Here is a 23095-nt window from a genome sequence, read left to right on the forward strand (position 1 = left end):
AACTATTGAGCCTACACTCTAGAGCCCGTGAGCCACAACTCCTGAAGCCCGCGGGCCTAGAGCCTGTGCTCCGCAACAAGAGAAGCCACAGCAATGAGCAGCCCGTGCACCACAATGAAGAGTAGCCCCCGCTCGCAACAACTAGAGAAAGCCCGTGTGCAGCAACAAAGACCCAACGCAGCCAATAAATAAACAAATAAATAAATTTATTAAAAACAAAGAAACAAACACCCAGTCAGGTCACAGATAACTCCAGGTGGTTTGTTGTGGTATTTTTTTGTTTGTTGGGGGAGAGAGAATTCAGTAGATTTCGAACCTTAGGTACAAGTATCTGTAATTGCTTTAGTCAGGCCTAAAATGACTTTGGATATAATTTGACTGCTGAAACTTGTGTGTAGAAAACGAACTCTTTCTGGGTAACCCTGACATAAAAAGAAGACTTTATTTGCATACTTCTGTGTGCCAGCATATTCTCCAGAACAACTCTGTAAGATAGATGTCATTTTCATTTTACAGATGATGAACTGAAGGTTCAAGGTCATAGACGACTCCTTTCATGTACAGGCCCAAGTTTCTCATAGAGGTTATACATTACAGAGTTGATGAGATGATCTTATTTCTCTCAGTAATGAAATGTGTTATTTTTAACAGGCAAAGGGTGTTGTGAATACAGCTGTGTCCGCAGCAGTCCAAGCTGTTCGGGGCAGAGGAAGAGGAACGCTAACAAGGGGAGCTTTTGTTGGGGCCACAGCTGCTCCTGGCTACATAGCTCCAGGTATAGTATACCCTGTGAGACAGCTGCCTCCCTTTCTGGGCCAGAGTTCCAAGAATAGCCTCTCCTTTATTTTCCAGGGTTATACAGGGTTTCTGGAAACATAATATGGGTATAGGATGGGTGTGCACTGAATTTCAAAAGAAGAGACTCTACAGAATGTTAGAGGTTTTCTCCTGGACTCTGCTGAGTGACTAGAGGCTTTCTGGAGGGAGGTGATAGTTGCGGAGTATTGTGCTTGGTTGAGGGGACATTTTGGCAATGCAGAAGCTCAAAGGTATTCTACAGATTGGGGAGTTTGGATAGCTGAGCAGGGTGTATTCGGTGGGGACATAGAGGACAGATAGGGTGTCACAGGAGAGAGAAACGGCTGGTTAGAGGCTACTTAGTTGGGGTGAAGCCTGGAAATGTTAGCATTTCTTTAACTCAGTTATCGGGAACCATCAGGGGCTAAAGAAGTACAAAAAGAGGAAAGGGGGAACTTATTTATCCAGAGCTGAATATACAGCAGATACTTTCATGTAAATGATTTCACTTAATTGTTTTTAATCCTCACAGTGTTTCCACAAGTAGAAGTTATTTCCATTTTCCAGGTGAGCAAAGTAAGGTTTAGGGAGATAAGGTAGTAAGGCAGCTAGCTCAGTGTGAGAAATCTTGTAAACAGCAGAGCAAAGATTTGAATGTATGTGTTTCTAGTTCCAAAGTTTATATTCTTTCTATTTCACCACACAGCTTGAGGAAGGTAGGGAAATATGCCTTCTCTCTGCCTTCTGTTCTGGTCCTTGTATCACTGTAGCAGCAGCTGTACAGCTGTCTCATTAAAATTAAGTTCACTGTAATATTGCAAGTATGGAACTTTGAACTTGACAACTAAACCACTTGTAGTTGTTGATCAAGATGAAATTGTCATAAAGATTGGGTCTTATCCCATCATTATTTTTTGTATAACACTCTTAAGAAGTTCACTTAGGTTGTGTTTGATTTTTTTTTTTCCTAAGAAAGAATTAGAATAGACTTTTTGGGAACTTCTGTGGATGATGTGGCTTTGGAATTAAGGTTCTAGAAGTTGATTCCAGTAGGGGCATAACTAAAAGATGTGTCATATAAAGAATGTACTCTCTCATTCAACTGTTGTGCGCCTGCCTTGACATAGCAGATGTCAAGTTTGTTCTTCTGCAGTGTTTGGTCTGAAGGTGAGACATACTGATGGAGTACTCACGATTGCCTGAGTTGCTGTGATGAGGGAGAGGGGCACGAGGCTATGAGGGAACATGACAGAGAAACCTGGTCTAGTCTGTCATGGACTCGAAGGTTTCCCTGAAGACGTGACACTTGAACTGAGCTTTGAAGAATGAGTAGGAGTTAACTCAGAGGAGATTGGGATGGAGAGTCCTGCATACAGAGGGAGCAGCACGTCAGCACCCTGCGGTGCTGCTGGGAAGGGGACGCGGCTCATTTGAAGAATTAGAAGGCCAACATGTCTGTAGTGTGTGTGTGCGTGTGTGCGCATGTGTGTGTGTGTGTGTGGCGGGGGGAGGTGGGAATCTGAGCTAAGGCTGGTTGCTCAGTCTTGCCCTGGAGGCTGTGATTTGGATTTTGGTTTTAGAACCTAAGTGCAGTGGGAATTCATGAAGGGTTCTGAGAGGAGTGATGAGATTAGAGTATTTGTAAAGATCCCTGTCTTTGGTGTGAAGAATAGTTTGTGGGGATAGAAATTGGCATGCCACGATAAAGTAGAAGGTCTCTTTGTAATCTCAGAGCCCAGACTAGAGGCAGTGGAGGCATCTCCAGTGGGTGTAGGGAGTAGATGGGCGGCAAGAAGGGAGCCGATGGAAGAACTTGAGAAGCAAAACTGATGGATTGAATGTGTAGAGGTTGAAACAGAGTGAGGTTTCGCGTGTCCCTCCAGGGTCTTTAGCTGGAGGAGGTGGATTGGGTGGCAGCGCCGTTGAAGGAGACAGAGAACGCTGAAAGGCGAGCGGGAGGCGGGGCTAGGGGAGGAGGTGGGTGGCTGCAGTTTGATACAGTTTGTGTGTCCAAAGTGAAGACATTTTTCTGTGCATCTCATTGTTCCTATGGAAATTTAATATATCTTTTTTTCACCTCATTTAATGTCTTATTTAGAGGAAGCAGCTTTTATTAAACAGCAGTGGGCAGGTTATTGAGGTGAACGCTCGCCTTTGATGATGTGCTCGTCCAGTTGTGTCCAGCTGTTGGGTCATGGGACGTTTCCCTCATGTCCGAGTGGTCAGCAGCCATCAGCTAGTGGCGGTGATTGTGAGAGGAATCCTGCTGCCCGCCTCTCTGCTCTGTAGTAGCTTCCCTCTTATGTCATTGCACTGACCTCTATGAAAGGCCTGTCTTCTGAAGCTTTTAAAAAGGAAGTTCTTTTATAGCTGAGAGAAGATTCAGATTAGGTCAGTTTAGATTATGAATAGGTTACATGCCATTTGCAGAGTGTATTTTGTGCAGCAGGGACTATAGTATTTTTACATACGTTATTTAATTACATTCCTCTGCCATGCGTTTTTGCAGAAGACTGAGGTTCAGAGAGGTTAAATAGCAGGTGCAATTCAAAGTCACCTTACTAGTGAGACGTGAAGTCAAGATTAGAACCCCAGTGGCCTTATTAGTGGCCAGCTTAGTAGCTGTAGTTTCATCATAAAGGAGGCTTTAGTAGAACCTTTGAAACTGTAGCCTTGGCCAACCAGATACCTTTTCCTGGAACAGATTTGATATACAGCCTTCTTTTTTAAGCATTAATTTCTTTTTTGGCTTCTGATACTTTTCCTACTGTTTATTTCCTACTGCTTATTTCAGCTGCCTTGTATCCTCTTGAAATATATGATTTAGTGAGCACTAAAGACAAAGTTGTACAACCCCCAGTTTTACATGACTTAAGTATAGAATAAAAAGTGAAAATTTTATGTCTAGGAAAATGTTTCAGTTAGTCCCCAAAAGCAATTCACTTATTCAGCATATATTTGAATGTTCTGTCTCAGACGAGAGATTTGGAACTGAGCATTCAAAGATGACTAACACTTAGCGTCTGCCCAGTGAATGCTTGGGGTCACAAGGAGTAGGAACAGACACTTGAGAAAGCACCGTGTGATATGATGCAAGCTGTGACGTGGGGTGGGCAAAGCGAACAGCAAGCCTGGGGGACTTTACAGAGGAGGTGATACCTAAAGGATGAGTTGCAGTTGGTCAGCTAGAGAAGAAGAAGAAAAAAATCATTCTAGCAGCAGAAATGATTATAGAAAAAGGGGCTGTGAAGTAAAAAAGCTTGATTTGTTTTGGGTGCATTGTGGAGGGCTTATGTAGATTTTGTGCCTTTGTTCTATTTTAGAAACCATTTTTTCCTAGAGATTTACCCAAGTGAGTTAGTATTTATGTTTTTTAAAGTCATTTTACTGAAAGATTAAAGATTGTCATTTTTATTAACATAGCATTTCTAATCCCTACAAAAGTACCTTGGAGGGTTTCCTGTTTTATGGATTCAAGTGGTTCAGAAGTTACGTATCTCAGGACTTAAGAAACTACTCCCAGCACTAACTGGTTCAAAAACTTCTGTGTTCTTTGTACTTGCTTTTATTGACAACGTGAGACTTTTTCATAGGCGCCAGATGCTCATGTCAATTTCAGCAACATTTACTGAGACACCTTGTGCTGGGCCCAGAATTCAGCAATCAGCAAGACGTGCACCTTGCCCTTGAGCCCAGCCTGAGCCGTGCACCCTCTTTAGTGGCAGTTGAGGCTTTAGCCTGCTCTGTCACTACATTCTGAAAAAAGACTTGGAAATTTCTGTTTTCCAACTTTGAGAAATTGGTAATTGGAGTAGTTCTAAGTATTCTTTTGTTGAGCAGATTAAATTTGTGAGCCGTTACTATATGCTAGACATTCTGCTAGGTTCAAATGACGCAAAGATGTGTAAGACTTGAGCTTGGTAGGCCATAGTAAAAAGCTTCCAGTCTAGGTAGGCATGGAAGGATTGGTAGACTGGGGCCATTCTGGGAAGGGTTCTTGTTCAGCCAACACCTGGAAGAAGTCCTCAGGGCCCAAGGTGCCGGGCCAGGGGTCCTTGTGAGTCAGGCCAGTGATGACTGCCGTTTGTCCTGGACTGATGTGCTTTCTCCTTGTTTGCACCAGGCTATGGAACACCATATGGTTACAGCACAGCTGCCCCTGCCTATGGTATGTACACCATCTTACTGATTTCTCCTCTTAAGCCACTCTGCACAGCAATCCAAAGCACAGTTTGTATCTAGGGTTTCTTTAAATGAATTGGAGGATCTCAGACCTACTCATTCTAGTAACCCAACTTAAATTCCCTTTGAAAATGCCACAACCTTGTGGTTCTTGGTTTGGTTGGAGTTGCTCTTCTCTCTGCTTTGCCTGATTGAAGGACTGCTTGTTCTAATTGCCTGTTTCTGACCATATTGAAATTAAATATTTTAAGTAGTTCTTCTTACAGCCAACTTATACTCCATTCAAAGGCTACTGAAGGGCCATATCAGTTTCTAGCTTGCCTGCCTGCCAGTTACAGAGCTACATTTAAGTTTCTGGTTTGAAACTGTGTGAACTGTAGGTGATTTGAGTTAAGGATAGGAACTGCTCACTTCAAATTTGTAGCTGTCATCCTTTTTCATGAATTTTGCTGTAGAGGTGGAGTGGACAGGTCCTGGAGAGTGATGAGGGGGTATCCGTAGCAGTGTTGCTGAAGTGCTTACTGCAGAAAGTCTGTGTAGTACAGTGAGAAAATCTTAGGAATATCTCCTCTCCCTCCAAAAATAAAAAAATAAAAGCAAACGCAGAAATGAACCTCAGTGGCCCTTTGGATAACTTTTGAATGAGGTTTATGTGGCAATGGAGGCAATAGGTTTGGAGTCAGTGATATGCTCTCTTAGACATTTTTCCTAACTCGGGTGCTGTGTGGTATAGAGTCAGCCATCCGTAGGATGTTTGTCATTGAGAGAAAAAAGAGCACAGGTGTGTGCATGTGCACATGTGAGAGAGTGCGTGAGAGAGTGTGCATGCGCACGTGAGTGTGTATGCAGCATTGCGACCCCAGGCTGGGCGTGTGTGCACACGGGAGAGAAGAGAGGGACCCTGGCTGTGTTGCTACTTGCGGCGTTAGTCCTCCACATGTGCCTCAGGCCTCTCATTATGCTTTTTCTCTTCATGCATCAGCTTTCCCATTTTTGTTTGGATGAAAATCATGGGTCTTTAAGATGAAGCTTCATCTGATTTCCTAACTGTAGAAATAAGTAGAACGTGAACACTTTTCCCAGTAAGGTAGATAATTTACGTCCTGGAAAGATGTGGAGAAGCTGGAAGGCTCAAACATTTGGGGTGAGTTTTCTGTGAGGCTGAGAGCAGAGTCAGGAGTTTCATGCTTAACCTGGAGTCTCCACTGGCACATTCAGGTTTGGCCAGGGCTCCCCCATATCCCCCTCATGCTTAGCTGTGGGGTGATTAGGAACTGGGGGCTGATTCACAAATACGCTATCATTTAGAATTTCTTCTCTGTTCAAACTCTTTAGCTCCTTTTGACTTGGCCATTTGCTTTTACCATTCAGCCAACTTCTGGATATCCTGACCACTTCATCCTTCCTGTGAATCAGGTCTGGTCAGTTTATCCAAATACATTTTGACTCACTAGACTCAATGTAATATGTCTTGGGTGAGAGCCAAAGCATCTGCCTCCTAGGGCAGGTCCTTAAGTCTGTGTCTTTCTCTTAGACGTAGTAAGTCCCATGTTCTATAGTACAGGTTTGCTAGAGCTTAATTTTTTTCTTTAAAACAGTTCTATATCTAGGCTCTAAGGTACATTCACATTTTTCCTCTGTCTTTTTTATTTTTTTCTCTTGTTCTTCCCTTTCCTCTAACATTATACTTTCACCCTGCGGCCTCTGAGCCCCCTCTGCAGAAGGCTCCTCTCTTCCACGTGCCATATAACTGACTTCCAAAGCTGGTGAAATTTAATGCCCCCATTTTTCACATAAAAGATTTGGTTTTTAAATGTTACTGTGATGCCAACCTACTAAAACAATGCTTTATTTTGGCTGTAAGGTAAATATGTCTTTTGGCCTTTGTAAAGCTGTTGCATGTGGGGTAATTTCCCTCTGATCATCTGGCGCTCTCGATACCTGCTGTTGCTGCTTTGTGATTTCTCCATAGGTTAAACATTAGAATAGAAATAAGGAGCAGATTTCAAATCATGCTTGAGTATGCAGAAGTTTGTGAGGCCACAAGAACTCATTAATTACAAAATTAAGAAAGTAATTAATCTTTCCAGATTTGCCATGCCAATATTGGCAGTAGCCATTAAGATAAGCACCTGGTCATGACTCCAGTTGGAACTGTCTTTCTGGGGAGCTGAGGCCTGCACAGGAAGCTGTGCTGTGAATCTTGACAATCCCTGTTTCTCCTGTGATATATGACGTGCCAAATTGAGAGTCACTTTAGAATATTCATCAGTAGCATTGCCTTTGAGCTTTATAATTCACGGCAGCTCACTCAGATGAAATCCCTTTTTGAATATCATTCTTCCTATGACGTAGCCATCTTAATTTTGAGTGGAAAATATTATCAAAATATTGAGTAACTTCAGAGTTTGTGGGCCTCTTCCATAATGGTACATGTTGACTGACTAATCTGGAAAAGGTTAATGATAATTACTGTAAGATTCTTTTTTTTTTTTTAACCTGAAAATTTTATTGGATTATTAAACTTATTTGGAGTCCTCTCCGTTTCTTTTCTCTGTAGGTTTACCCAAGAGAATGGTTCTGTTACCCGTTATGAAATTCCCAACATATCCTGTTCCCCACTACTCATTCTTTTAGCAAATGACAGAAGCTAATTCCTATTGAACAACGATACAGTACATACAGAATGTTAGAGAAAAAGCCTTTTTATCCTGCTTTCTTTGAACACATACTTGATCAAAATTATTTGTAAAGAACATCTTTCCTACTTTTTGATTTTAACAAATGCAAATTTAGTTCTCTAAAACTTGAAAACAAACAAACAAACAAGAAACTAGTTCTGTGAAACGGTACCTCATTTCCAGAAAATAACTTATACCAGCCCTTCTGTTCTAGGGAAATAAGTCGAGCAGTTCAAAGTTTAAGTTTTAAGAGGAGTATCAGATTATGTAAAATTAAATTTGTGAAGGATGTATAGAGTCTCAAACACTGATCACAAATAAACTGCTTTGTTGTAACACAGAGTACTGCCTGGTTCCTGATGCAGTCACTGATGCGTAGCTGATTGATCTGTATTTGCCCCAGGGCACTTTAATTCGGGCTGTAGTTATTTTTTTTAATACAATAGAGACTTTTCATTTAAACTTTAACTTTGTAAATATTGAAGTGTGTAAAGCCAATAAAATATGGGTTTGAATATTGTTTTAGCTTATTATTTTTGATATGTTTTGGTATCAAATTATAAAGAATTGAAAACTAATAATAACTTAGCCCTAGAAACCCATTCATTTGTAACCAAACTGATAAAACAAAGCAAAGGCGATTGTTAGTTTGAGCCAGTCTGTTTACTTTGTAAGCCCTTTGTACTCCTGCTGTACAAGGGCATCCCCGTGATAAAGGTTTATTCTGTTATCCAAGCATTGCTTATTAAAATGATGGCACTGCCCAGAGATGGGGAAGGAGGAATGTGATTATTTTAGTTTCCGAATTTCCAAGTTTTAAAAAATAATAAATTAATCGATCAATCACCCTCTCTTGTTCTTGTGGCCTTCTTCACTCTGTAAGATACTGTGTACACTCCCTGGCTTTTTTCATGCAGATAGAAGATTAGTGATTTTTCTGGGATTCATTGAAGGGTCTCTTATCCTCTTCAATTACATCAGAATCTAAAGCAGCAACAGGGTCCCCATAAATACTTGCTCTTCGATTGTCCCAGTTCTTGTTGAGTGCTGCTGTGAAAAGTGACAGGTTTCAGCCATGGGTCAGCATTTATTTTTTAAGACACCTGATTAAGCTGGTGGAAAATGATCAGTCAGTAACATTGTGCTGTTCTGTAAAGGGTGCAGACCTAAGTCTTCCACACGCATTCTCACCTTGTTTGGAAGCCTATGATGTTACTAGAAGGTAATGGTTTTATTAAGGTACTCACCCCCATGAAGGCAACAGTGTGGTCCCGTGTTGATATTTACAAGTTGCTTTGTCTTAAAAATGGACATTTTTAGTATGAAGTAGCTTTCCTCTTCTTTCTTCATTTCTGTTTTTTGGAGCTGAACAGTGCCCATCGCTGAGAATGGGCGTCACAAAATATGGCAAATTTATCTACCAGATTTCTCTGGGACCACTAAATGAGAAGGAAACAGGCAGTTTAAAACAAATGTTAGTGTTACCTAGCAGATGTATAATTTTTACACCATATTTCTTACTTCTGCTCCTTGACATTTTGTCTTTATTAGTGGTGGGTGATACTTTAATAAAACCTCATCACTTGCTGGAAGCAGCTGTGAACTTACCATTCCCATCCTGTGCATAGTGGCTAGACGTACACAAGAGGGCCCATCTCAGCTGGGAGTTTTCATGTTTCATTGATTCGTTTTGCTGACCTATGGATGAAACAGAGCCATCACTGAGAAGAAAAAGCATGGCTGGTAGTGTCCAGTTTTTATTAATTAAATATTTACAACAGTCCTCTTTGTTTTTGGAATACTATTAATTGGCAGCTGCAGCTGTATTGTTATTTGAAATTGATTGTCAAATTTGCATTCCAAGTTGGAATCTCTCTGGAGATTTCTCTTTAGAAAATTTTTTTGAAGTAGCTGACTCGGCTTCATAACTCAACAACCCCTCTATAATGGCGAAAAGGGAGCTGTGCTGTTTTCCAACATGATGGCAGTCATTTCAAATGGTTTCTACCAAGTCTTTTTTTTTTTTTTTTTTTAATTTTGTTGTTTGTTGGAAGTTACTAACATGTTGTAAACCTGCCCAGTTGCTGCAAACTTTTACATTTCTCTGCTTTACTTAAAATAATTGAGCTGTCAGTCCTTTGTTAGAAGTGGTAACCATGCAAGTTCAACTGTTTAAATTTTGTAATGAATTAAGTGTCCTCCCCCCACCCCCACCCTCTTTGCCCTTCCCACCTCTTCATTTTGTAATGAAAATTCCACTTACAGCTGAAAGAGCAGAGAAATATAAATGAAGCTTTTGGCTTCACCAAATTCTGTGAAATTAACATGAAGTTTTGCTTCTCTGCTCTTTTCTCCACTGTAGGTGGTTTTTTCATTGACAGCCCCTATTGCCAGCCTCTGAGCGTCGCACCATTTATTATTCACTTGGGCCCTCAAGATTTCTTCTCTGACTTCTAGAACCATCAGGTTGTCTGGCTTGAAATGGCAATTTGTATGTCTTGGTCTTAAGAGCAATGTGACCCCATGGGGCTTTCCAGCTTTCAGACACAGCTCTCTGACACCTCCTTTTGGAAAGCAGTGACTGAGCATTTTAAAGAAGAGCAGTACTTTATTCAAAGCCACAGTGTCTGTTTGAAAACTTTTTCCTTTGGAAACCTAGCAATATCTGGGTATACTTAGCCCCTCCTAGCCTAGTCTCTTGTCAGGGAGTCTACAAACCAATGTAGAACTTAGAATTAGTGTATGAGCTGTGCTATCTTCTGACAGTTTTTAAACTTTTTTAGCACATAAACTGAATAGTTGCATTCCTGACTGCGTCAGTTAGCGCTGTTATAATTCCTCAGAGATAGGGGTCCTCCTTGAAGCCATATTCTTTGTACAGGGGCTGGCAACCCAGCCAGGGAGGTGGCCTGCAGCCGTGTTTCTTGAGGCTGCCGGAGCACCCCTTCTCTTGTACAAGGTAAATTGGTCCAGTAGAGTCCCGACATACCTCATGCTGACTAGATGCAGTGCATGGTGCGGGGAAGCCAGGGCTCCTGGAGTCATTTGTAGTCTCTCAAATTGTTAACCTGGGGAACAAACCACTGATAGATTTTGCTGGTATTAGCCTTTTCTTCTTTTTTAAAATTTGGGTGAATGTTTGAAAATCATGAATCAGTCAGTCACCGTTATTAATTGAAGAGCTGGGAATACCTCGTTAATATATTTTTAAAACTGGTGTTGGACCCTCTGTGTATTTCAGGTTAATACTTTTAAGCAGTTTTCAGCACGTTTATCTCACTTTATTCTCGTTCTCCTCGGACCTTCGTAGCCATATCACTTGTATAAAATAGGCTGAGATATAGTGACTGTAAGCTGTGGTCTCAGTATACAAAGGTAAGCTCTTTTATTTTCTGATTAAAGAGAAAATTAAAAATCAATGAACACAACATGCATATATGACAATCATATATGATGTATTTGATCTCTTAGGTCTTATGTCATCACGTTACTTAAAAATTTTTTATGATCTAAATGTAAGATAGTTATTTTCAGCATTTTGTTTTTAATACTCTTGTAATTACTTTCTATTCAAGAGAGACATTTCACTTTTGAGTTAAGTGTGTGTATGTGTATAGAAACTTATGATATAACATATATGTGAATTACACACACTTATCTGTTTAAATAAAAGAATTCGGTGGGTGGGAAGTGTTCACCTAAGAAGAATTTAATGTCAGGGCACTCTTTTGGCCAAAGTGCTGGAATTTCATAAGCTGCAAGATTGGTAACAGTGCCGGTAGGACCCATTTATATGTAGCTGTTACATAAACTGAGGATCAAAGTGCCAATTTCTCAAGGAGAGAGGACTTCTCTGAGAAATGAATATCTCTGATCTGTGTTGTATGCCCTAATACAACAGCAGCAAGAAGCCATAAAAAAAAAAAAGCAATAGAAAATGAAAAAAACCAAAATATTAAGGTAACTATGAAAAATATATAATTGACTGAGTTAAGCAAAGTATTTGCAGAACCAATTATGGCAAGACTCAGAATGGTAAATACCCAGTGTGCAGAAACCAAATAGATGTAGGGCAATTCATCTGTCTTTTCCAGGTTAGGTAGGTAATTTATTTCCCACCTGATTCAACCATCATGGAGTTCATTTAAAAGATATGAGGGTTAGGCCAAATATTTTTACGAGGATTTGCTTCGTTTAGTGTGTTCCATAAATGCATTTCATATGTGTTAGATGTTCTGTGCTAAGGTTGTATTTGATATATATATATATATATATATATAGATTAAAATGAAGTTTATGTTTTATATTTGTCTCTAAGTAGCAGTTTTCTTTTTATTACTAACTTTGAAGGTTGCTGGAACAACATTTTTTCCCACACAGAATCTGTATGTACATTGAATGTGGCTTTGGCATCTATAAAAAGCTGTGTGAGGTCTAGCTGACTAGTACCAAGTACATTCCAGTCCTGATCAAACAGCCAAGTGCCCCCCACATGCCAGGTTCTTCTCTGGGTACTAGCAAAATAGGCTCTGCCCAGTGGAAACCTTGTAAGTCAGAAAGTCTCCTTGTTGGTGGAGTTGAGCCTATTGTAAATATCCTAGGTTGGCAGAGATAATGCGTTAGCAGTGTCGGAAGATAATTTACTTCATTAATCGTTTATTTATAAATTATTTAATAATTTGGGCCCTCTGACATCACTAAAATGGGTATCATTTGGAAATTCATTTGTTTTAAATATTTCCCTGGCAGTTTTGAGAGTCTGAAGCCAGCTTCACATAAGTGAAGTGAATGAAATGAATAGCAAATACCCCAGTCCGTTTAAAGCAGTTTTTATAGTGTAGCAAAGAACAAAAGTGGTTAAACACTGACCTCATTTTTCGATGACAAATGAGGGGAATTTTATAATCAATCATTCATTATTATTTCCCTGTTTCTTGGGTTTCAGTAATAACTGCAGTGGAGGTTTATCTTCAGTCGTGAGAGGAATGTCCTAAGGAGATCTGCTTCCCTTCCCCTCAGCCCCCCAACAGTTAGATTTCTAGCAGTTTAGAGCCCTAAAAATCAGGGACCTTAGGAGCAGGTAAAGCTGAAAACAACCTGCTCTGTGAATGGTCTTCCTGTAACTCCCATTCAGCGTATGCCAGTGCCTCCCTGTGGTGGTGCTGGGTGGGGGTGGTCCCTCTGAAGTCACCCAGAACAAGAAAGGTTCTCTTGTATTCAGACGTGTACTCTGTGCCCATCTGAGGCCATACCATCCAGTGACTGGAGATTTCTCAGTGTTGCTAGGAGGCCGGGAAGGGAGATGGGTGGTAAATGACTATCAATCTGGGAGAGCCAGGAAACTATCTACCACTGAGGTGAGTTCAGTATTGATGTGTTTCTCTCTAGCGGTTCTTTACAGAGCACAGAGCTAGTACTTCTTATGTAAGTTCCTTCCTTTCCTAATAGCATCTTCCAGAAAGTCTGTTTTAAGTCAAGGATTAACGTTGACTTAGTTGTAAGAATAGATATCCTTTCCCACATTATCGTTTTAGGTAAGAGCTAACAGCTTCCATTGATGCTTGAAGCAGTGATTTTTGGAGATTTTTAAAAATAGCACCATAATGCAAATTAGGTTATGTAAGCTTTACAGCACAGCTAGAAATAGGGAATAGAAACCATGTGGGACTCTGGGCCAGAGTATATTTCTCTCCATCCAGCAAATTCCTGTGGGGCCCAGGAATTAGATTCTGAGTGAATACACAGAGTGCTTTGACTGGGACCTGGTACATAGTAAGTGCTCAGTAAATGTTGACTGTTCTGACCATGGTTGGCCAAGGTGACAAAATATGTGTGGGAGCCTGGCTGTGCTGGCAGGTAGTGGAGAAGCAGGTACGTGGCCTGCTTTGGGGGAGATGTGGGGGTTCCTTAGTGTTGACAGGTTTGGGGTACTCCCAGGCTTTGGGAGAGGACTCTTAGCATCTTGGGATCAGAGAGGAGACACAAAGCAAACACTTGGCGAGACCTGGTGTGGGAGATCGCTGCAGATCCATGCTGGATGAAGATGCTTATGTTTCCGTGTAGTAGTTAATCATTGGACAGTCTCTTGCCAGGGGTTTGTAATACTTGCTTTGGGATTTAGGTGTGCTTGGACCTTCAAAGGGGTTGAGCTTAGAATATCAACCTGCTGATTCTAAGTTTCCTGCCAGTGCATTAGTAAGAAAAAAGTGTGTTTGATTACAGCTAGCCCCGGAATCTGACATTCAGAACTCACCATGTATCTGGCATGTAGAAAGCAAGTTATCATAAACCACAGAAGAGAAAGAGGAGGCTGAGTGGCATGCTTAGAAGGCTGTTGACTCAGATGCTTCTCTGAATAGCATTCCTGCGCTTCTTTCCTCCAGTTTGCTGCAACACGTCAGGGGGAAAAAAACATCTGTATTTAACAACACTCAAGGCCTCCCTTCTGCCTGTTAAAAGTTAATCTTAGAAAAAACATACCTGTCTACCCAATCCATCTGTCTTTCTGTCCATCCACTCATCTATCTATATGGACACAGTTGGGAAGTTGCTTTTCAGCAAAAAGAATGACTAAATGGTTGGACTGAATAAAGGGTGAGCATCTTCCTGCGTGTCTGGCTCACACGTGTGCGCCTGGACCTCAGGAACCTGTGGAGGCAGGTGTGCGGCCGCATGCCTCTGCTGGTAGAGGTGAGCTGAGCGGGGAATACAGATCGAGTTCTGTGATGCTCTAAGGTTATAAAAACTGTATAGACAGGACTGTGTGTTACTTTTAATGGCAAATAAGATGTGCATTGTAGTCAAGAGGCTTTTCTTAAATCTAAGAAACATTTGTGGAAGTGATCTCCTGGCAGAAGCGATCCCATTCCGCGGCTGTAGCTGTTTGGGTGGAATCCTTGCCTCATCAGCCAGCACCGAGGGAAGGCCTCTGGGTTCTGTTTGTTTGTTTGTTTTGCCTTGACCAATCAGTTGTTAATTACTTGGTCCTTCTAAGGAGGGTCTTGGGGTCTTTCTTGGCAGACCTTTGCTATTTCTGCAAATAAACTATGCTGTCTCTGTGGGCGGGTAGCGTGGAGACTGCCACCATCTGCCCAGGCAGCTTAAGAGTCAGATTAGCATATCCAAGCTGGAGCTGTGGTCCTGAGTCATCTTTTTGCTGCTCACAGCCCCCAGGAGGTGCTGGGATTAGCATGCTACAGTGAGGACATTCTCTCAGCACTGCCTAGGAGCCTGGTCTCTCTCTGCCTTGTATCAGTTTCTCCTGCCTTGATCCTTTTGTGCGGTTGGGGGAATGGTCTCTGCATTCACATGTCGACTGAATGTCCCAGGTAGTTAACAGGGGCCCTCAGTTTAGGTTATTTGGCACTGTGGACAGCAGTGAATGGAAAAAGGAGAGCAGGAAGAAAGATGCTAAAATTGGTATCGTGTGTGTGCCAGGCACTTGGACATTTTTCTTACTTAATTCTCAGCCTTCTTGAAGGTGGTATTATTGCTATTTTACAGATGAAAAAACTGAGTTAAGTGCTAGAGTCAAGACTGAAAGCCAGTTCTCTTCAGTGCCAGAGCCTTTTTCTGCTGTACCATGCTATGGATTGAAAGTCTGGAAAGAAGGTGAGGCAGTGCCTTGGGCAGTGAGGCAAGGCCGAACAGAGCCTGAACACAAGCCGGAGGCCTCACTGTCGCAGGATCTTTTGAGCTCACAGGCTCAAGCCAGTCCTAACCGTGCTGGAGTCTAGGCTTTGACTTGAGGTCATTTTAGACCAGATATCCTTTTAGAACAATTGGAAAAGATTAAGAAACTGGAAAGATAGACTGGAAGGCTGTGGTGTGCCTGTCTAAACAGAGGGAGCTTTTGTATTTGAAGCTTGTTTTTCTGTTTGAATATCAATGAGAAACAGAGGTGTGTGTTTTCATTTAGCTAATGCTTTCTGAGTACATGCTATCTGGCCTGAGATTGGTGATGGGGACGTCTTAAAAGATTTGAGCCAGACTCTGAAGGAGAGCTGGTGAGGCTTGGCTCTTTCGGTCATAGGAATAGGGATGGGTGGTCCAGGCTCGGGGTGTGAGTACAGAAAAGTGGCCCTGGGGAAGTGCTGAGCAGAGATGGGGGTGAGGGGCAGATTGCAGTGGCCTGTTCTGCTTGCCAGGAGTGTCCCCTGGACTCAACTTCAGGGAAGGCTGTGGGCCCCTCACCAGCTCCTCGGCAGCTGGGTCCCTGCTTAGGGTTAGGTGGGTGTAGAGATGGATGCAGAATCCTCTTCAGGGAAAAAATAGCGTCATCCTTGGCAGTTGGCCATTTTTCTGAGCCACCTGCCATAATCCTGGAGGGGAACAGGAAGAAGGAATCTCCTTCTAAAGCCAGGTTGTAGGAGTTCTTGAGCCGTGGCTTGTGGCGGGAATGGCACCTGTGTGGGTGGCGCACCAGCGAGCCCTCTCCAGGCCGTGACTGTGTCCCTGCCCTGATGGGCCCACTCAGGGAAGCAGCAGCTCCCACTGCACAGATGAGAATATGGGAGCCAGGGGACCTCTGCAAACCACCCTGCTTATTTGTGGTGAAACACTGTGGCTCCTAATAAGTGGGTTCTTAATCACACAGAAGAAATGCCGTTGCTTCTGCCTTTGGAGCTAACAGAAGCCCTTTCTTAGGGGTGAGATTTGAATTCCACCACAACTGTGCGATCTAGAAATTTTCTCCTTTGACAGATGAGGAAATAGAGGCTTAGACAAAATGACTTGCCCCAAATTATACAGCTCGTAAGTGGCCGAGCCCACCCATTCCGCTAGCACTGCGCTCACCACTGGTGGTTGGTGTTGACAGTCTAGGCTGCTGCGTGCCCTGTTTTCCAAAACCGTTTGGCAACAGTTTCCTCTCCTCTTTATGACACATTCATTCTACTTACCTTTCTTCCAGACTTCTGGGATGTATCCTGTGTGGTTTGAGACAAAACATGCCAAAACCCCCCTGACCTCTTCCCCCACCCCCCTGCCGCCAACCTTCCTCTCCCACTGTGGGAAAAAAAAGAAACCAGACTTCAGGCTCGTTCTTCTCTGGCTGCTTCGGAAGATGTGTCAGCTGGCTCCTGGGCAAGGTTACTGACTACCCAGCCTTGGGCCGGGTGGCCTCTTTGTTGTTGTTTTCTTTGCCAGTTGCACAGTTGGGTCTGTTTCCCCAGACCATCTTTTTGTGCTGTAACTGAACCCTGTAATAAAGTGCAAACCAGTCACTGCCATTGGAGAGATCCCCAGGCGTTGGCCGGAGGGAAGGGACGTGCTGCTAGAAGTGTGCTTTTCTCGTTTGAACTTCGTCCACGTGTTGGTTGTTGGCTGTCATGTTTCTGGCTAGGCCTCCCTCGTGTGCTCCAGAGTGCTGGTGCCGGGGTCTCCCTGGGCCCTTCCGTCATGTAGATGGTCTCAGAAGTTGCTCTCTAACACCCTTCATGCTGCATTACGCGAAGTATGGTGGCCATCATCCCGGAGGGGATCACTCCTTCCACATCACCTGGAAGGTGGCACCCGAGGAACTCAGGAAAGCTGAAAGCACCTCAAAATGAGGTAACTTGAGGCTGGTGAAGGGCAGACCTGGAGATATGGACCTTTCCGTCAGCTATTTTAAAGAGTTATATTTACTTGTTTGTGTTCCAGAAGGGAAGAGATAGTTATAGCCAATTGGGCAGTTTGAGCTAAAGTGTGCCTTTCATGAGGTGTGGTGAGAAGTGGGCCCCGTGTTACCAGGAGTGTTTAGGCAAGAAGCAGGCTGTGTGCAGAGGAAAGTCTTCCACGGGATGTCAGTTTGCACAGAATGCAGATGTGGTTGGTGACATTGTCAAGACCACGTCTTTCCTCTTGGGCACAAGGATTTATTGGAAACATTCACTGTCACCTCCTACTACTAACCAGGCTGTGCTGGGGCAACAGAGCCGTTGAAGAAAACGTCAGGAGTTTCGGCTTAGACAGCCGAGTAGAAAGTGAAACCCCGGACCAAGAAGGAGCCCAGGAAGGGGGAGGTGACTGCTCAGGGCCTTGGACAGGGCGAGAGCCATCTTCTGTGCTTGGAGAAGGGCTCCCACCTCAGTCCGGGAGCGGAGCTGGGCCTGTGAAGAGACTTAGAGCTGAGCAACTTAGAGAGTGAGAAGGAGTGTGCAGAAGGGCCTGGCCTTCTCGGGACAGCCTGGAGGTGCTTGGGAACCTGGGACCTGGGATGGTTAGGAGGGTGAAGTAGCAGGTGGGATGTGTCATTGGGGGCCACTTTGTGAACGGCCTTGGGTGCCATGCTCTGCAGTGGTTACCATCTTCTAGAACAGTGAGAGAGTTCTGGAGGTTCGGTCTGGACAGTTGGATGAGGAAGGACCAAAGGCAGGCTGTTGCAGATGCCCTGTTGAGGAATGAAGGAGGCTGGCTGAGGCTGGCAGCCACGGGTCAAGAGGCAGGAATGGCATCCCTTCAGAGTGCAGGCTTCTGGCCTGGACCCAGCAGGAGGTTGTGGGGCCAGGGAACCACAGGGAGCCCCATGCCAAGCAAGGGAGCTGGGGGCCACTGTTCAGCAGGTGCCTGGGACCAAGATAGGAAAGGCGGGGAGTGGCGGCGGGGAGAAGTGTTGCAGCGTAGCGAGGGCCGTCTCCATTGGGCCAGGAAACGGGTTTCGTGGGCCAAAATTCCTCGTGGGTGTGGGGCCCTGAGCCGCCTTCTTGTGCTGTCTGGGAAGCATCTCTTTTGGCAAAGGAAAGAGAGGTTTATAGGCTCGTCAGTCAGCATCTTCCGCTTTCCCCGAGTTTCTGCTCTGCTGAGTTTGCCAGTCAAAGGGCGTGGCAGGTACTGGATGTTCATTGGTACAGAGGCTTCTGCTTTTTAGAAGAGTAATGTTTTGGCTTCTTTACCTGGGCAGGCGTTGGAGTTCATTGGATTCACCGTCTGTAGAACAGGGTCGCTAGCTGGGGGAAGGTACACACTTGCTCCACAGAGTACCATGAGGAGGGGAGAGGTGACATGCTAAGATTACTAGAGAATTTGCTTTGGGCCTCGGTTTTGTGTCTTTCCCGCCACCCCTGGCTCATGCTGCACAGGTGGGCAGGGAGACCTGAGAAAGAGGCAGGGTGGGTGTCTGCACCTGTGTATTTCTACAGCTCTGTTGGGGACGAGGGCCAAAGAGGCAGTGGTGGTTTTGAGCCTTTAGGTCAGAGCACTGAAAGCTTAGGGTTCACTGAGACACTGATCCCGTCGGCCTTTGGGACGACCAGGTGTCTCTAACTATGAGAGGCCTTGTCTGTTTAGCCCAGTGCACCACAGAAATACATAACCTTTTTGTGTGTCACAATGTGGAAATCAGTGGGAACGCTGCCTTGGGCCTGGTGTCAACATACTTTCTGGAAAGGTCCAGAGAGTAAATCTTCCAGGCTTTGTGGCCCACTCACTCTGTCACAGCTACTCAGCTCTGCCATCGTAGCACCAGAGTAGCCAGGGCAGAGTGCAGACAGGCAGGCGTGGCTGCGGCCACACTTCACCAAGTCCCGCCTTGCACTGCGGAGATGACTCACCCTCTGGCTTAATCATGACTGGAGCCTTCCTCCGGGTCTGCTGCCTGGAGCCATCTACCTTCCCGCAAAGGCTTCCTGTGCATTTGCTAGGTGTGCAGTCCTTGCCCAGAAGGACCTCAGGTTTGGAGGGAGAGGTGGGCTCTGTCGGGGGAGCGGGGGCTGAAGAATGAAATACAGAACAAGACTCAGGGTGACCCCGACAGCCTGAGGGGGAGGGAGGCAGCTCCGGCCCAGCCTGTGAACAGAGGGCGCTGGGAGCTGGTGGAAGGTTGTGTTCAGAAAGGGGAAGTGATCGCAGATGCACTTTGGGAGGAGCCTCTGGTTGAGAGAATAAGACCAGGTTTGTGGTTAACGAACAGTATCTTTCAGTTCAGTCTGGACTTTTTAGCCCAGAGTTTGGTTACTGTTGGTGAGTGGGAAGGAGAGGCCGCGAGTTGGATAGCTTTTCTGGCCGCCAGCTTTAGGGGGCCCGTGAGTGGCAGTTTCTGACACGGTGGAGCTTGACACGGTCTGCCACCTTTGGGCTTCTTCTCTTGCTATCCAAAGACAGCTTAAACGGACAAGACGAAACATTCTGTCTCGTGTCTAATTTTGGCTTGGGGCCTTGCTGTAGGAGGGTGAAAAGTGCTAGGGATGGGCTTCCCCTTGCTTCAGAATGGAATTAGCTGGCAAGAAAGCTTTATAGAGCAGGTGTGCTTCCCCTTCAGAGAGAGAGAGAGAGATGAAGCCTGTAAACCACTGAGGCAAGGTGCACAGGCTGGAGCAGCGGCTGCCCAGGTGCATCTCACGCTCTAGGCCTGCCGGGTGCAGGGGAGACGGAGTCGGACACGGTGCCTGCCCCAAGGTGCTCCACATAGTTGGGGTGAGGAAAAAAATCTCTAAATGTATATAATGCTTTCTACTCTCCACAGTATCTTCCCTCAGAGGTGTTTCTAGGCAAGTGAGGGGAACTATGTTGACTGAGTACCGCGAGGTGAGGTTCCAGGGATGTGAGCTAGAACAGTCTCCTGTGATGTGGACAGAAGTCAGGAGGGGTGCTGGCTTCATGAGCCCATGGAGGGGCCTGCGCAGGTGCTGTTTCCTCGAAGCCCCCCCGCGGACCTGTAGGAGTAGGTGAGGATCACATGCAGCTCGGGGGAGGGGAGGCACTTGCCCGAGGCCCCACAGCTGGGAGGTGGCAGTGCAGGCTCCACCCCCAGCGCAGCTCTGGCAGCTCTGCACGGTGGACCGGCTTCATGTGGCCTGTGGGTCCTCTGGGGACCGAGCCAGCACCCTCACCAGGTGAGGGGTTTGGTGCTGCCCTGAGCTGTTGGGCAGACAGGGGAAGGGCCTCAGGCAGATGGGGCCCTGGTGGGAGGAGGACTTGGGTGGGTGGCAGGGTGCCTTAGGCAACTGGCTGCTCCGAGTGAGGCCGTGACTTGCCACCGCTGAGAATCGGGTGAGGGTGGTTGATGGAAGAGTCACTGAGAAGCCACGGCTCCCCTGGGTCCTGGCGGGGAGGTCTCAAGATGGCGGTAGGTGCGTAACTCCCCATGTGTAAGAAGCACGGCTTGTGTCTTCCAGAGGTGTTTCTGGGCTCCTGGAAAGGAAGGGACAAAAACAAGCCTGGTCCGGATGGACGTCAGGCCAGCTGTGCCGCCAGTGTGTGGTCTTTCATGGGGCAGCTGGGCCTGTGCTGCGGCTCTGGCCGCACTAGGAGGCGCACGTGTGGGGCACCCTAAGCCCTTGTGGAGCTTGGGCCGGACCCTAGCCCATGGCCATAAGCTCGATGCCATCTGTCTCATTTTCCTGCTTAGGGAAACAGATGATGGTCTGAAAGTTCTTTTTTTTGATTCGAACCTAAATATTTTTGTTGTTCTGGGAACACTTAAAAATTTTTGTTCATGGAAATGAATCATGGCTAAGGATAGGTGTTTAGGTAACTAAGAAGACTGTCTTCTCCACTCATAGTTTATAATCAGGAAGATTGCACCTTCAGTGTCCAGCCTCTTTCCCCCTCTCTTCCAGGTGGCGTGAGCGCCTCTCCTCACAGACACCCTCGGGCTTAAGTTGTGGTTAAGCGTATGCTCCTCTCCTTTCCCTGATGTGTGTGTGTCGCTCTGTGAGCCTCCTGGACCCTTCACCTCGCCGGCCCCCTCGGCTGTGGCCCTGATGCCCAGGTGGTGCTGATGGCCCACACATGAGGCGTGGTTTGGAGTTTAGTCAGGTTCCTGAGTGCTGGCGTTTAATGTGTCCCTCTCCCTGACTGTGGCGGCATCTCCTGCTTAGGCCGGCCCTCTGTGGTCATGTGGGGTTCACGCCACACCCCTGCTGTGCAGGGGGGCACTGACTGCCACTGGTCCTGCCGTCTGCTTACTGTGGTGGCTTCTCAGACACCAGGCATCCTCAAGGCTCCTGACCAGGGGCCTTACTTTCCACATCTCCCAGGAATCAAGCGTGGCTGTCTTGTGAGCTGTCACCACCCTCCACAGGGACTTCCTTTCCAGAGGCTTGAGGTGGCAGAGGGAATGCTTGGTTGAGGGGGGATGACTCTGCCTCCAATCCTCTTGATGTCTTCTGAGTCATGAGCCCCCTGCCTTGGGCAGACTTCATTTACTTCAGCTCTTAACAGTGTTGATCGTGTTTTCCGCAAAGCATCTGTGAACTCAGGCCTCTGACTAGGGACCATCTGGCCTAAGTGGTTGTACTGAACCTCTGGTCTAAGTGGCTGGCTGGGGCCCAGTCACACCTTCAGGAAGAGGCAGGTCTCTGAGGGAGTCCTCATCAGGGCCAGGGCACTTCCAAGGACAGTGAGGCGGGTGGGCCGGGGAAGGGCCTGGCCCAGCCTGTTAGCCTCACAGCCCAGACACCCTGGTGTACCTTCCATGTAGGGTTCCAGAGAGCGGCCTCTGAGGCTTGCTTCTCACCCATTTCAAGCAGAACTCACTGTCTGGGAAAGAGGTGAGAGGCAGCCAGTCTAGACCTGAAGCCCTGAGCTGTTCAAGAAGGGGGCTCCCTCACAGAGGAGGAAGGGGTCCTGCTCAGTCTTAGCCTTTCCTCAGCCGCAGGACGGGGGTTCAGGAGGCAGGGAGAAGGCTGCGTGTAGTTGTGGGTAGAAAACCTTTCCCATTTTACTGCACGGTTATGCACGTGACATTGGACTCCTGGTGGTAGCTTGCTCTCACTCTGGTCTGGTGATGGCCAAGGTAGTTTTTGAGAAATCTATTTAAAATATCTATCTGTATCTATTTACTGTGTTTTTTCTGAGTACACAAGTGTACGTAGTATAAGTGCAGTGCGAAGTCCTTGGCAATAACTTTGTTGTGTATTATGTTAAAACCACTGGAGAATGCGACCACCGTGGACTGTCCTCCCCCTCTGGGGCGGTGACTACACATAGGACTCTGAACTTTAAACCCTCGGCATGGTGGAAGCAGCAGCCTGCATGTGTGGACTGTCACCAGTGCCTCGCCCAGAGATGCCTGGCCTTCACCCAGAGGGAACCTCTGCACCCCGACTCCCACAGGCAGCGCCCACACTGCGGCCCCTCTGCACTGGCTGTGCTGGACTCTGCAATAGGCTGACCCTCTTGTCTGGCTGCTGCAGCTTGTCTGTAATGCCCTGACATGTTGCATTTTGCCCCTTTGGATGAATAAAAATAAAAGCTTCTGTCTTCAGCAACAATGGGCTGAGCAGTTCTGTGCAGGACTGACTGACTGTGGCTCTGGCTGATGAAAGAGTCAAGTGCAGAACCACTTTCCGGCCTTGACTCTGCAGCTCAGCACATGTGGAAGGCTCTTCCTTCCATGCAAAGGGCCGGGCCGCATTCCTAGTCCTGTTTACGGTCCTTGAAACTCTGCTTTTCTGCTAATGGTACAAAAAGTTCACATCCTGAACCTCTGACCTGGCACAGCAGTGGTGAGC

The 23095-nt window shown here is 45.8% G+C and overlaps 1 protein-coding gene and 1 long non-coding RNA gene across 4 annotated transcripts in view; one reads left to right on the forward strand and one right to left on the reverse strand.

Annotated features, from left to right (window-relative positions):
- STRBP (spermatid perinuclear RNA binding protein) overlaps window positions 1-22851 on the forward strand; it is a 155007-nt gene extending 132156 nt beyond the window's left edge. For 2 of the 3 annotated variants that reach the window (XM_057719966.1, XM_057719968.1), the window contains exons 16-18: window positions 652-775; window positions 4922-4966; window positions 7541-8504. In XM_057719966.1, coding sequence (XP_057575949.1) covers window positions 652-775; window positions 4922-4966; window positions 7541-7617 — 246 coding nt within the window. In that variant the 3' untranslated portion in view covers window positions 7618-8504. Of the gene's footprint in view, window positions 1-651; window positions 776-4921; window positions 4967-7540; window positions 8505-10902 lie in introns of those variants that run through there. The other variant, XM_057719969.1, reaches the window with a different exon arrangement.
- Window positions 8577-19293, reverse strand: LOC130844004 (uncharacterized). The gene is made up of 5 exons (XR_009051124.1): window positions 19193-19293; window positions 13915-14048; window positions 9270-9359; window positions 8909-9100; window positions 8577-8711 (listed from the first exon to the last, which is right to left on the reverse strand). It is a non-coding gene; the product is annotated as an uncharacterized LOC130844004 (long non-coding RNA).
- Window positions 22852-23095: the final 244 nt, after the last annotated feature.

This window comes from Hippopotamus amphibius, chromosome 2, assembly GCF_030028045.1.
Source record: "Hippopotamus amphibius kiboko isolate mHipAmp2 chromosome 2, mHipAmp2.hap2, whole genome shotgun sequence".
Lineage (NCBI taxonomy): Eukaryota > Metazoa > Chordata > Mammalia > Artiodactyla > Hippopotamidae > Hippopotamus > Hippopotamus amphibius.